The sequence below is a fragment of the Cotesia typhae genome, unplaced genomic scaffold, assembly GCF_013202065.1.
Source record: "Cotesia typhae breed Kobodo isofemale line unplaced genomic scaffold, CoteBio_Ctyphae contig_83, whole genome shotgun sequence".
In the NCBI taxonomy this organism is placed as follows: Eukaryota; Metazoa; Arthropoda; class Insecta; order Hymenoptera; family Braconidae; genus Cotesia; species Cotesia typhae.
Genome location: NW_027423769.1, coordinates 424,013 through 438,984, shown reverse-complemented (window position 1 = coordinate 438,984; position 14,972 = coordinate 424,013). Strand labels below are relative to the sequence as shown.

The window sequence follows — 14,972 nt, the reverse complement described above, 5'->3', positions numbered from 1 at the left end:
AAAAAAATTTTTTTCGTCAGTTAAAATAAACAAAAAATTATTCTGTATAATGAAAGGAAATTAATTAAAAAAAAAATTTTTTGGTCCACTGATATTGTAATTTCCTGAAAGAGTGTCTGGTTACCTGGCACTCCTTCAAGGTTTAACCATAATAACACATGTTTGACTTTTGACTCAACACTATTACAAAGATAATTCAAAATAATCTATCATATCTCGGGATCTTTATTGAAATTGTAATTAGGAGCAGGAGTTTATGCGCTATTCACGATTGTAAAGAAGCTCGAAGAATAATTTAACCAGTGTGGACTATTATGAACTCGAGAATTAAATATGAGATGTTAGATCTGAGCTCTGAGATGTGTATCTAAATGTCTTTTGGTCTATTTGTCATATTGCCACTGCTAAGTGTTTATAACCACGCCTATTTTATCTAAGGATGAGTAACTGTACTAAGGATGAGGATTTAATGACCACCATCATGAGTCACTAGTTCTTTTTTTTAAGTATTTTGTAAGAGAAAATAAAATATAATTTCTACAATATTTAATTGTAAATAATAATTAAAAAAGAAATATAAAATTAAGAAAAATTAATTATAAAATAAAAAATCAAATATTTAAAATAATAAATAAATTTTTGAAGACGCTAATTTTATAATTGCGTTAATAGATACCGTAGCACAAATAGAGGCATAGAAAATAAAGTTTAAGCCGGATATACGTATACGAAAAGGATGTCGACTGTTAATTAGTCATCTTAACTTTAGCTCATTAAAATTGCAGAGAGCATGTACGAGTTTTTGGGAAATAAATAACCAGAGAGTGAATAGAAACCGAGAGAGAAAGTATAATTATTCTTGACTATAATTTAATACTTTTAATCATCATGTATTAAATAAATAAGAGAGTTGAGTGACCCGAGAAAACGGACGAAAGCCTGAAAGCTGAAACTCAACAGTGAAAAGTGTTTATTTTTCGGACTCGATGAATAAGGGAGTTCCCCGGATAAAGCGAGGGAAATGTGTCTGGGTTGTTTTAATCTCGGTGGATAAAGTAAGAACGGAAGTGCCGAGAAAGACCCGGAGGAGAAGCAAGGGCTGAAAAATAGTGCACTGAGCTAATGGTTTACTTTCACGGAGAGAAAATAGCCCGTGGACTCTTAATCTTACACATGCGTTCTGCAATTAGCTTCCACTTCGCTTCCATACGATATAATAGTGTATTAATATTTTATTTTTAATACTCATTTTTAAGAAACTCTCCAGGGGATTTTTTTTTGTTCTTTAAATAAATGTTTTACGTTTTTTTTTTTTTCAAAGTTTAAAATATTTTTTTTTTTAATCAATATTATCTATACTTAAAAGTAAATTAATTAAAAACTAAAAAAGAAAAGCAGTAATCGCGCCTCAGAACTTAAAGGTCCATCATTTAAGAGTTGAAAATAATTTTCTCAGGGCTGTTGAAACTCAAGTGGCATGATGAATTTCAGTCAAGTGGATGCGGTATAAAAACACGAGAACCAGCAGGTGGGATCCGATGAGTACAACCAAAGGGGATCTAGATCTAGATCTAGAGATCTACGGACTATTTTTTTTCTCCCTCTTCATCATCGAGCTTTTTTATTTGGAGCTGTTTTTTTTTTTTTTTTTCGTTCCTCTCTTACGCGTTTTTTTAAACGTCTGTTCATTCTCAACTCTCGGTATCTGCATCGATGGTTCTTGCTCGGAGATCCCTGGTGTGTTTGCAGAGGACTAGCCGGGCATCGTGAAAGCTCCTTGTCAGGAAATACGAGACCAGGAACCCTCTTGGTCCACTCTTTTGCTTCCTTTATTCTTTCTTTTTGATTTATATTTTATTTTTTAGTTTTATTACCTTTTTCTCGACTATCTTTAGAAATACGGTTTTCATTATTTTCCTTGCCAGCAAGCGGCAAGGCTAGACCTCATTAGAAACCAATACAACAACAAATAATTACTGAATAAATTCCCAGGGCATCTGTTAAATCCGACAACGATCGGTTTTAACTTTAATAAGGTTGTTTTAGTATATAAATTGTAGAGAGCGCCGGGAATCCAGTCAGTTAAAGTTCCCTGATAATGAGAGTAAAGAGGAGAGATGCGAAAAGAGGGTAGAGGGTGAGGGTGAGGGAAAAAGAATAAAGAGTAAAGAGAAATGCACCGCACGGCGCGCTAACTATTAGCAATTATTGCGATTCCGGTGGAAATTGCCGACGTCGCGCAACCCGAATAACAAAGACCTCCCCCTTGGCCTCTTCTACCCTCGGTTTCCAGGTTACCTCGGGTTCTGGCATACCCAATGCCATCCTATGACTTCCACCAGGCGCCCAGTTATATATTAAATATATATTCCTTATTCCTCAGAATACCCTCTTTCGATACAAATACAACCGAGCTAACTTATTTTATTCTCCTTTTCAACAAATTAAATTCAATCTTTTTCTATCTATTAAAAAAAAAATTTTTTAATATTTTTTTTTTTTTTTTTTGGTAAATTTAAAGCTAAAATATTTAAAAAAAAAAATATATATATATATATATATATATATATATATATATATATATATATATATATATATATATATATATAAAAGGTCATACTTGGTAGAAAATAAAAGGTATGCTTGGAGAAAGCTTTGAGAAAATGATATCGTATTACCGAGTTTATTATTATTATTATTATTATAAATAATTATTTGGAGATAGTGAGTAGGCTCTATCTTCCTTACGGCGGTACAAGTCTTGCTCGATTTCCCTCGCGGGCTTTCCCGGACGTGTAATCGATAGAGAAGCTTTTCCATCACGCTGAGAAAAACCCTCGGAGGAAAAGAACCTGTAATATACCTACGTAAGGTACACATCTAACCGGCGGGGCTTATAAGAACGGAAAGAAGATGAAGAAAGGAAGTAGGTTGCGCAAAAGCAGAGACTTGCCAGTCAATAGATAATGCACTACCATCAAATTAGATTTAAAATTTTATAAACTTTTGTCGATGGTAGTTTTTATTTTTCTGTAATATATCAATATCAATATCTGTGTATTTATTTTTGTTTGGCCTTTTTGGTAGCTCTAAATAGGATTGTTATTTTAAATTTGATCGCGATCCCGAATGAATGGGATTAATTTGTATAAAAAATTGAGTTTTGGAGGAAATAAGTTGTAAGATTGTTGATGTTTCCCCGAGGAAAGTGAATTTATTCTTGTCGTCGGGGTTAACGAAGAAAAATAGACGGTAGATGCTCAAATGGGTATATATACACGGCTTAGAGAAATATGGAGAGTCTTTGGAGTGCAAAAGGGCGGTAAGCTCGGAGACATTCGTGTCATTACTGTAAGTATACGTTTTTCGAGAAGCAAACGACGTTGAAAAAAAATAATCCCGGGAATAATATATAATAGTGAATGGTATTATGTTGGGAAAGATGAGGAAGACGCGTTATCCCAATGGTAAAACGAGAATGTCATTTGCTGTTTCACATTTCACTGATTTCAACAAACTTACGACTCACTAGCTTTAGTTCTTGTGCTCAATACTTTTTATACTTTTTTTTTTTTTATATAAAAAATATTAAAAAATATAAATATATTTTATTGACAAATTAAAGCAACTATAAGTAAATTATTTAATTAATTACAATTTACGTAAAGGTCAAAAAATATCTTTACTTTTTTCATGCGGTTCGTCAAAATCACCTTATGAATTCCAGTGTCTAATTCTGATAAAACATTTATTTGTAATAGTACTTTCCGAGATGCCTTTACTATGATATAGTTACTATGTAGACGACTCTGGATTGTCTGATGATTTGGATGGTTCCTGACAAATTGAGCATTCATTAGATCGGTCAAAAAATACAAATTGATAATATTTAAAAAATTTTTTAATTTTCCCACTTACCACTGTACGGTTGGTGGAGGATTTGCGTCAAATTTAACGATCCAAGTAATGCTCTGATTACATTTTTTTTCATACCGAATCTCAGAAATTTCACTTGTAATATTTAAATATTCATAATTTGGATCTATAAAATATTAAAATTAATTAGAGCAAAAAAAAAAAAATATTAAACTCAAAAAAGTGTTACCTTGTACAGTTATTAATGCATGGGTGCACTTCATTATTGGACTAGACTTAATACAACACTTGTAAGTGCCTTGATCCTCATTCGAAACATTTCTAACCGTTAATAGTTTGACTTTTTGATAAAAATTAATTCCCAAAGGATTTTCAAAGTATTCCTCCGTAATATCTAAAGTCTGAAATAAAATAAATTAGAGTAAATTTTTCAAATAAAAATAAAATTATATTAAATTAATTTACCTTGTTTTTATTAGGCTTGATCCACTGTAAAGTGTACAGAATACTAGACTCGATTTCAACGGAACAATTCAGCTGTAAATCATGGCCTTTAAATACGTTCATTTGCCGATTATAATTTGATATAACTGGCTGGTTAATTTTTTTTATCTTACCTAAAAAAAAATTAAATTTTAAATTTAAAAATTTAAAAATTTAAAAATTAATACTTGAATTTATAACTCACTTATAATTTGAAGAAAGAATGAAGATTCTTCCTGATAATCCACATTTTTTATTTTACACGTGTACTCTCCGACATCGCTGATTGTCAGGTCAGGAATAAAAAATCCTTCTTTCGGGTCAAATTTAATTCTTCTGTTATTTGAAATCAGCTGAAATAAAAAATAAAATTACGTAAAAAAATTAAAAAAAACATAAAATCTATTAATGAAATAATTAATGATTTTACACGACAAATAAACTCGTTAGTTCATCGCACTGTCAATAATTTTAAATACCGGATCATTGCTGACCTCCGGTGCAAGTAAAAATTTTTTTATAAAATTTACTTACACCATTAAATTTATTTAATAATTTTTAATAGCAACTACTACCAATAAATATAACGATAAAAACAAAATATTTCTTACATTTTCATTGTGGAATAATTCTACGGTATAATTTGGGCTAGTTGGCCGACAAGGAATTGTTATTTGATCACTCGTTTCTGCTAACAAAAACCTCAACGAATTTTTATTTACAAAATAACTTTTCGTAGCTAAAATATAAATATAAAATTATTAATTACTAATTAAAATTTTATTATAAATGTCAATTTAATAAAAACTTACTTTTTACATAAACATAAATACGAAAATTATCAGGGTCGTAGTAATTAGAAAATTGACTGTTTATTTTTTGGCAACCGTACCATCCAGTATCTCCATAGACTGTTTTACATTTTTTTAAAACGCCAATTGGTTTTTCACTCAAAAAATCTATTGATTCTTCTATATTTATTGATGATGTTTCAATCTAATTATTAAAAAAAAAATATTGAACATTACCAAAAATAAAATGAACGAAAAGTAAAACAAAACTTACAATGTTATTACTCTCATTAGGAGGATAGATAAATTTATAATTATCATAATTTAAACAAATCAATTTAAGACTATCACCTTCCTTCAGTATTACAATCGCTGGAGAATATTTGTTTATTATCACCGCGATTGATACTAAAAAAAAAAAAAAAAAAAAAATAAGACGTAAACAAAAAATAACTACCATAAACTTACAATAAATGGTTAAATAAAATAATAAGAGACACTGAATTATCATTTTAGAAATATAACCCGTTGGACGGTTGAATATTATTCAAACAAATAAACAGAGAGTGGGCTTACATTTAGATTAATTCAATAATGTACACTGTTGATGTTAATGATCAGTCACATTCGAACGCCGTATTTATTTCTCTCGTACTTATCGAACAATTAAAAAATACAATAAACTACTGTTATATACTTTAATGTTCGCCGCGGCGTCAGTCACCGTTGATAGGAAGGGGGCTTAGATAAATTTTAAGTTTTTCGATAACAAACTTATCGAAGACAGGTGATCGGTAGTTTTTTTATTAATCGCTCTCAAAATCATTTTTTCTCAATTTTATTGTCTTTGATTAACATAAATAAAAAATTTCCCGCTTTTCAGAGGATCAAAATACTGCGGGCGGTAATAAGTTCTTCTTAGACGTAATAAGTGGACAATATCAGAGACTAATATTAGTACTGTACTGTGTATTGATAAATTTCAAACGACATTATTGATAGCGTCTAATCTAACTACAATTACAACTACGATATATATATAAATTAATGACCAAGAGACAAGAGACAAGAGACAAGACATTAACTGCAATTAGTCAGATCGAATCTATTGATCACTCGTATACAAAGTAATATATTTTGTTGAATTAAAAATCGGCGATGGGGGTAATCTTTATCTTCATCACGTAGGCTCCTTATTCGTCGTTTTATCCCGCTCTCGGATATATACACACTCGTCGACTTGTCATTTTTGCATTGTCGTCACGAACCCAATCTTATTACCGGCACACGTGGTCTAATATTCTCCCCTAGTGTACTGTTCCAAGACAACACTACCTTTTTTTTTATCCTAACAACGAAATTCCCTTTGACGTTGTTGAAATGCACGACATCCGTGTCGGGAATGATCGAATATCGCAAAACCAAATGATATATTCTATTTTTTTTTTTTTTTTTTTCAAACGGTCAATTTTATCGAAAAAAAAAAAAAAAAATTACTAAAATTATATCCGCAGAATAAATTAGCCGCATAATTACCAAAAAGTAACAATTAAGATGTAATTTAGCTTGCAAACAACCCGAGTGACAAACCACGAGTACATGGTGAGACTAATAAATAAGAAAAAAAATAAAAACGCCGCAGGAAGCCTGGAGATATTTTTTTTATATTTTAAAAAGTCACAACTCTGATGACATCCCGGCTTAAAGTAGTCTTTCTTTTAGGTTTTATTTTATAGAATTCACACTGTCACGGATATATTAGCCCTAAAGCTCATGATTCGTATTAGTTTTATAAGAATTTATTTACTAAATATTAAAGTTAAAATATTATCTGTGTTAGCAAATTCAGATGTTGATTTACTACTCGTTGGGTAAACATTATTTAACCGATACACTGAACTTATTTTGTAATTTAAATATTTTACAATATCGAAAAGTGTAATCAATATGCTGAATGAGGAAATTCCGGTTTTACATGCGATCTATAAAGTACATTTATCTTTCCTTTGTCTGCATAGAGTATCCAGTATCTACTATCTGTACTTTCTTGCATTATTCAATTCCGATCATCTGCAATAACGGAATAAAATAATACCAAAGCTATGCGAATTTTTAAAATTTTTCTCAACTTTGTTTTTTCAATTTTTTAAATTTAATTTTTCTGGAACTCGGCTAGAAGAAAATATATATATATATATATATATATATATATATATATATATATATATATATATATATATATATATATATATATATATATATAGAGTAGAGGGTTGGCAAGAAATTGTATTACCCTTTAACCGACTTAACCTAACTAAAATAAAAACTTCCGAGAAAAGTATCGCGGTCGTTTTATGACAGTGACGTTGGTGCTTTTTAAGGCTCGAGTCTTGCTCTAATTTTTTTATAACTTCCCTTCAAGTGTCACCCACTAAACATTTTATATAAAATAATAATTTTAAAATCGAAAAATCCAATAAAAAAATTTTTTTACCCATTTTTAAATTATCCAGGAAATATAAGTCGATTAATTAATTTTTAAAAACAAATTTGAATTTTATTATTGGAAAATTTTTTTTCACAGGATAAAAATTAATAGTTTTAAAATGAGTTTTAAATAAAGACCGAAAAAGAAGGGGATAGAAAGAAAAGACTGATCTCTTGCTGGCAGATATACGTCTTGGTAATTTTTCATCCTCAAGTAAAGTCTGCAAGCGAGATTCGATTTCAGTCCTCTACTCTCTTTTGACATCCAAGCTCTCAAGTTACTCTTTACTTGCCTTTATGCCTCAACTCCGTTTCTTCTTTCGCTTCTTTTCCTGAAAAAAAAAAAAAAAAAAATATATATATATATATATATATATATTATGCCGAGAAAAAAACTAGCAGCTGTGTTGGGATCAGATGTTTATTAAAAATTCCGCTTTTGTAATAAAAGATACCCGCTACGACACTTTTTAAAATTACTTTCAGCAATTACATACTAAGTAATATAAGTAAGAAGAGTTATTAAAAAAAAAAAAAAAAAAATTATTAATAAAACCACCCACAGCCGGTAAATTATTATTTATTTTAAAAATTAAATTCTGAGCTGTAAAAAAATAATTTTAAATATTTATTAAATTATAAAAAAAAAAAAATATACTCGCAGGAAAATTATTTTAACAGCTTCCTTTGTAAACATACAATCGATTTCCGCAGCAAAATAATCTAATAAAAAATTATTTATTATATTTTTATTAAATCCAAAGTTCAATATCTTAATAACATAAAAATAAATATAAAATGATTTAATAATAAATAAAAAAAAAATAAACTGACCCGACATAAATTTATTTTGACATTCAATAATATAATCTAGACTCAGTCGAAGGCTCAACTAATTGAATCACACGTACGCCCACATATGTATACATAAAATGTATCAATAAAGTGTCCTGAGTGGTTGAATCGTTCAATCTTCCACTCAGCCGACACTTAGAATGCAATATACATCGGGTGTATCGCGTCACAATGCCCATTAGCTTTTAATATTGACTTTGATAAATTTAGGCCACGAGTGTAAAAGCTTCGCTTATTTTTTTTTTTTTTTAATTTTTTTCTGTGTTATATATTTATTCACTCGTCCGCTAAATTGATATTAATTGAAGCGGCGAATGAAATAAAGCAATTAGAGCACAAAAATGGGTCCCAAGATGTCGGTCGGACTCATTGTAGACTCATCTCTGTAAATTATTGCTCCATGCACTTGAACCAATTCCCCGAGGGGTGGTTACGTGGGTAGATGCCACGGTACGTGACTTGCCGAATCCTCAAACTCAAAGCTGCAGACGGGTGGCGGAGACGCATCTGCTAGTACGATCTTCTTGCGAGATCGTGACCCGAAATGTGGATTCTAGTTTCCTTTGGCTCCTATCATCCTATCTAACATCCTGGCTCCCTTTGAGTACCGCTCCTACTATCCGTGTATGCGAGAAAGCTGAGAGATCGTTAGCTCCCGGTAAAATGAGGACTTTAAACCTCAAACACCCACTGTGCCAACTTAATTCATCACATCGATTACGAAATATAACACAGTTCTCTGTTCAAACTAACCGACTTTGTTCTCTAAACGGATTAAACTCTATTACCTTTTAAGGAGTAATCACTATCACGGGATTATTTCCTGAAAAATTTTAATTTATGTCTGGAGTATGCATTAATATCTTTATGCTTCAGAGAATTAGATTATTTTATTATAAATTTATTTTCTCTCAAATTTGATAAGTTATTTATTTTAAAAGTATCAATTTCTTTAAAATAAATAACTCCATTTTTATTTTTTTATATCTTTAATTAGTCATATAAAAATTTATTGTTCATAAAATATTTATTAAATATACATTCTATTTAGGAAAAAAAAAAAAAAAATAATCTAAATCCCGGAAAATAAAATAGAATAAAAAAAAAAAATGTTATTTATTATAAAATAACTACAATAACGAGTTTACCAAAATAAAGAGGACAAAAAGTATCATGTAGACAGTGATTGTATGGTTCGGCGCGTATTAATGTAAATCGGTGTTATACATTGATGCAATCGACGCGTACCCATCATCCATGGTATATCAACAGGATTCCATAAATATATGTATATAGTTATGTAGCTATGTATATCCATATTTATTATAGAGACGTATATATATATATATATATATATATATATATATATATATATATATATATATATATATATATATATATATATATAGCTGGGATAGAGTAGAGCTTTTGTTAAAAATTTTTTCCGCCCGTCGTTATTTTCTCTCATGCATATTTTTATCACTATACGCACTGCAGTTTTAACCGCACATGAATTATTAATGTTGCTATAAAATAAAAAATAATTTATACATCAGAAAAATATCTGGAGAGTAAAACAATACGGAAAAATTTAAGAAAAAAAAAAAAAACAGAGAAAAAAGTTATTTTAATTAAACATCTATCATTAGATTTTGAGAGCCAAGATTAAGTTGCTGGAACACGTATCAGGGTTTAGTTTACGAAATAAATATACGTAATATTGATCTCGGTAGAATATACGGGGATCAAAATATAAACGGGCAATTTCTTTTGTCTCAATATAAACGATAGGTGATAGGAGAACTGGCCGTCTTCCAGTGTACTAAAAAATATAAAAAAAAAAAAATAACTATGATACATAAAATAAAAAAATAAAAAAAAAAAATAAACGGGAAAAGAAAGAAAGAAAGAAATGCTTCTATTATTGCGCCATTAAACTTTTTCAAACCGTCAGGCTATTACTATTATAGTCACAGTCCCACTAACGGTATATACTACAAATACTACAGCACCACCTAGTCTTAACCTCAATCGCTTTGCTAAATTAATTCTCATCCGTTTTTATATATTTCCAAGTTAATGATATCAAGTTTGACAAAAAAAAAAAGATTATTTGTCGCATCATTTCATCTCTCTGTCCTTTGTCGCTTTTAATGTTGAGCCATTCGGAGCTCTGCCAGAAACACGTTCCAAATTTTTTTTACTCATAAAAAATATATTGGCTTGTACTTAATCAACTATACGATAGTAAATTTTTTTTATGAAAAAAAAATTTTACATTTTTTATCGTTACACTCTCAAATAATTCCCTCCTTTAAAACTAATGACGTGTTACATTTTTATTAAATTAAACTCTATTTACTTGTTTGCTTGACAACCCGATTGTTTAAAAAAAATACCCCATTAGTTCTTTATTTCATAATTTTTTTTCTAAAGTGTCAAAATAAAATTAAATTTTTTTCTCAAGACAATCAATCACTAATTGTTCAATTCAAAGTTTCACAATAAATAAATTGATAAAAAAAAAAAAAAAAATCGAAAAGCCTCTTTATGTCAGCAAATGTTTCCACTTGAAAAAAAATATTGAGTAATTCAACAAAGAAAAAAAAATAACAGATTGCAGGACAATTAAATTATTAGAAGAAAAAAAAATAAAGTATGGGGGCTATTGTACGTCCCTCAAAGCTTGTTATAATATAAACTTCTGTACACATGTATTTCTAAGCCAGCTAAAACCACTCTGTCACTCCCCAATATTATTTATGGAATTTAAATGACATTCTATTATTAAAAGGTCTCGAATAGTTGCGGTTTCCAAATTCAACTTTGTCTATTCACGAATTCATCCGATTATCGAACAATAATTATATTTACCAGGTCCTTAAATTCTCCAGTCCCGAGTAAAGTAAAAAATTAAGAAAAAAAAAAAAAAACTTCCACGTGAATGTCGACAGTCATAAATATCGACAATGACGAAGATAAAACTAGTGACACGGGTCGACGTGCCCTTAAGCTCCGATACGTATGACAATTCTCTTTTTTCTTCACCCCTTGAACAACTACCAGAGTATAAAGTACCATACAACTCACCCTCTGAAAGATTTACAAGAGACTCCAAAATTTACTTTTTTTTCAGATCTTGTCTCTTTAGTTCCAAAAAAAAGCTACCAACACATCACTCCAGAGCTTAATATTTTTTACTCCGGCCTTTAATACGCAATAATGATAGATCTTCGGTATCTCGATAGTTAATAATGTCCCCAATAAAATAAACCTACAACAAATCCGAGGATCATTAATCAAAAATCAATTTTTCCATTGCAGACTCCCGCCTCCGCAACAGCAGGTGACCGTTGGCTCCCTCGGAGGCATGGTGGGCCCCGGAAACGGCACAGGTACCACCGGAGCCCAAGGACAGCCTCTGGTGATGCCCAGTTTCCCAGTCCGGACGGCCGTGGGGCCTCACTACTCGCCGTACTCGCCATCGAGGTTCCACATTGACAAGCGATGTCAGCACAGATGCTCCTGGAAGTGTTTCTCCGTCGCACTGATCCTCCTCACCGTCGCTCTGACTGCGATCCTCGCGTACTTTGCAGGTACGTAAAAAAAATAATAAAATAAAAATTTTGCCCGTCAATTTAGAGAAGCTTGAAAGAATTTTCTAAATGGAGGTCACGTTTTATTGTCGGTGGGACGAACCAATGAAGCCACGGTCTGCATAAGTTGTGTTGTCAATGGAGCGTCAATGCAAACGCGAATAAGAGCCTCGATTCTCAATAAGCCAATAGACCGTTAACGATTTGGCTTAATGAGGGTGCCTTTAGCTTTGGCCCGGCGTCTTAATCGCCGGGTCGTCGGCCCTAGTCACTAAATACTGCTCTTGGGCTTGCTATAGTGGTCTTCTTCCTTTTTCTTCTCACTTGGGTTATCTTTTAAGTAGATCTCAGCGTCTTCCTTCAGGAATCGATTATTTCTAGAGTGCCAAGTCGGAAAGTTGCCACGGCCGCCACGAGGGAGGAATATTTAACCGTTACATAATAAATGTATTTGGTAATATTGTCACGAGGGATTTCCAATGCAATATCAGCGGACAAAAATTTTGTCAAAATGTGAGATTAAATCCGTGGCAATTGTTTGAGGAAAATTTCCCCTAATAATCGCGGCTGTTTGGTGTCTCTGTGTTGGGTATAGCAATCACTGACCCTACTTCCTAATTCTGATTACCAGTGACCGCTCGACAGGACCAACTGTCACTGGTGTCCTCTTTTATGTTTTGTTCTGGGGAGCGTTTTTATCTTCTCTTGAATTTATTCTTTGCTTGCTCATCAATAAAATCTTCACGTCTAGCGCCAGAGTGTAGAGCTTTTTTTTTTTTTTTTTTTTTTTAGCTTTTTTAGCTTTTTTTCCAACACCAGCAATAAAAAGGTCCGCTGGTGGTTTTTCTGGAGTGGGTTTATTTATGTACGTATATATATATATATATATATATATATATATATATATATATATATATATATATATATATATATATATATATATATATATATATATATATATATATACGCAATTTAAATTCATAAGATAATTAAAGCGATGTTGACGGGGAGTTAATATGTAAATGTTGGTGCGATATTTCTTGAGGCGATACCAAATGAAAGATTAGAAGCGGGAAGGAGTTAAATTGATGAATTTTCATGAACGACTCTTAAACGGGAATTTAGTTTATGGAGAATAAAAGGTAAAGGTAAAAAGAATCGATAAAAAAAAATTTAAGGATTTAGCTTCCTCATTTGGTAGTCTGTCCAAGCAGATACGAAAATCCGGGACGACGGTCAAGGTTCTGGAAATGTGTAAGGTAGGATGATTTATCCCCAGGAAAGTGGATGGAAATAAATGGGATTGAAGAGCCATAGAAAATGGATAAAAAGGAATATACCATGAGCCCATATCCTTTTCTTCCTTTTTCATACTCCTCATCTTCGTAGGTAGGTTGATACCCCTCTCTTTTACTCTCTCACGGTCTTTTGGTCCTCCTGTTCCAGCTCTTCGTATAATACTTGTCGCAGAACAACGAATTTAAAACCCTCGAAAAGGTACAGTGTAGAGAGTAAAGTTATTTCTGGTGCACTTGCATATTCTGGTAAATCGACTGGAGAATCCAATCTGGCTGTTTGTCGTTGCATTCGTTTAATCCACCCTTTTTACTCCCTACTTCACGCGTTAAACTTTTTGAATCTCCAGTCAGACTTATTTATCTTATAACTGACAGCCCTATTATTCTCCACGATATTTCAATCCTTTTTTCCTCTTTATTTTCAACAATCATGTTTGCTTTTCATCCGAACAATTATTTTTCCAGCCCAAACTTTGGTTTGTCCGGTTAGTTGTTTTGTTTTAATTTAAATCCACGGCTTCTCGTCTGTTGGAAAAAAAAAAAACAAAAAACACAAAAATAAAAGTTTTATTCCATTAAAGCACTTAAAGATGATTTTAATAGACGACAAGACCGAGTTATCATTTGTTTAGATAAAATAGCTTTCGAAAAGCTTAAACAGAGTTATCTGACCCTCGTCAGAAGGAAATCCAAGGAGCACGTATCACTAGCAGCAGACGTCTTCCATAACTACAATCATCGATCCAAAGAGACACACAGGTGCAAAAGGTTACGGAAATTGTTGGGAATTGGGTCTCTTTGCCAACCAGTAACTACTGCTGGCGCTTCTGGCGCTTCCAATAAACTACACAAAAATAACCTCTTAATGTGCCATGAAATTCTCAAACTCCTGGGATGCAATTTTACTGGGATCAATCGTTAAATTTCTACTGCAGTATCTCAACAAATAATAAAACCAATATTTTATTTTTTAATCCCTGAATCCCTGAATCCCCGAGGACTTTTATTTAATTTAATATCTGATAAAGTAATTAAAATTATTTTATCAGTATTGTAAAAATATCGCGTCTTATAAAGACCAATGGATCAAGAGGTAGACGTATTTGACGGGAAGTTATGTACAGCTGGGTGATAAATTTGGAATAGTTGGATGGATTATCCGGTGATAATCCAATGAATATAACTCCAGAATTTTAGTTCTGGTATCATCGATTCCAGAGCTCCTGCACCGAAACTCAAGTTCTCAAACTGGTAATACGTGTATATAATAGTTTGGGTAGATGTAATTGAAAAAGTTACCAAGGTATAGATAGATAGAGTTGAATACTTACTGGGTAATACATCTGATATCATATCTGCTTCATTCTTATCCGTTTTTATTCCAATTTATTAAGAATCCTCTTAGCGAGATTTGTAAATCCAAAATACTGATTTCAATAGAGATAACTGCTTGTTTGCAAGCTAATCATTTGGAAAAATATTTATTTTTATTGATAAAAATTCTAAAAGATTTTCGATTAAATCGAAACAGAGATTCGCTGATTTAAGTTCTTTGTCGGGTTTTTTGATAAGCAAATGAGTCCGCA

General features: G+C 31.4%; 1 protein-coding gene across 4 annotated transcripts in view; it reads left to right on the top strand.

Moving 5' to 3' along the window:
- Positions 1 to 14,972, top strand: part of Ten-a (Teneurin-a transmembrane protein) — a 289,448-nt gene that overhangs the window by 248,488 nt on the left and 25,988 nt on the right. For all 4 annotated transcript variants that reach the window (XM_074252094.1, XM_074252093.1, XM_074252096.1 and 1 more), the window contains one exon: positions 11,817 to 12,088. In XM_074252094.1, the coding sequence (XP_074108195.1) occupies positions 11,817 to 12,088 (272 nt within the window). The remainder of the gene's footprint in view (positions 1 to 11,816; positions 12,089 to 14,972) is intronic.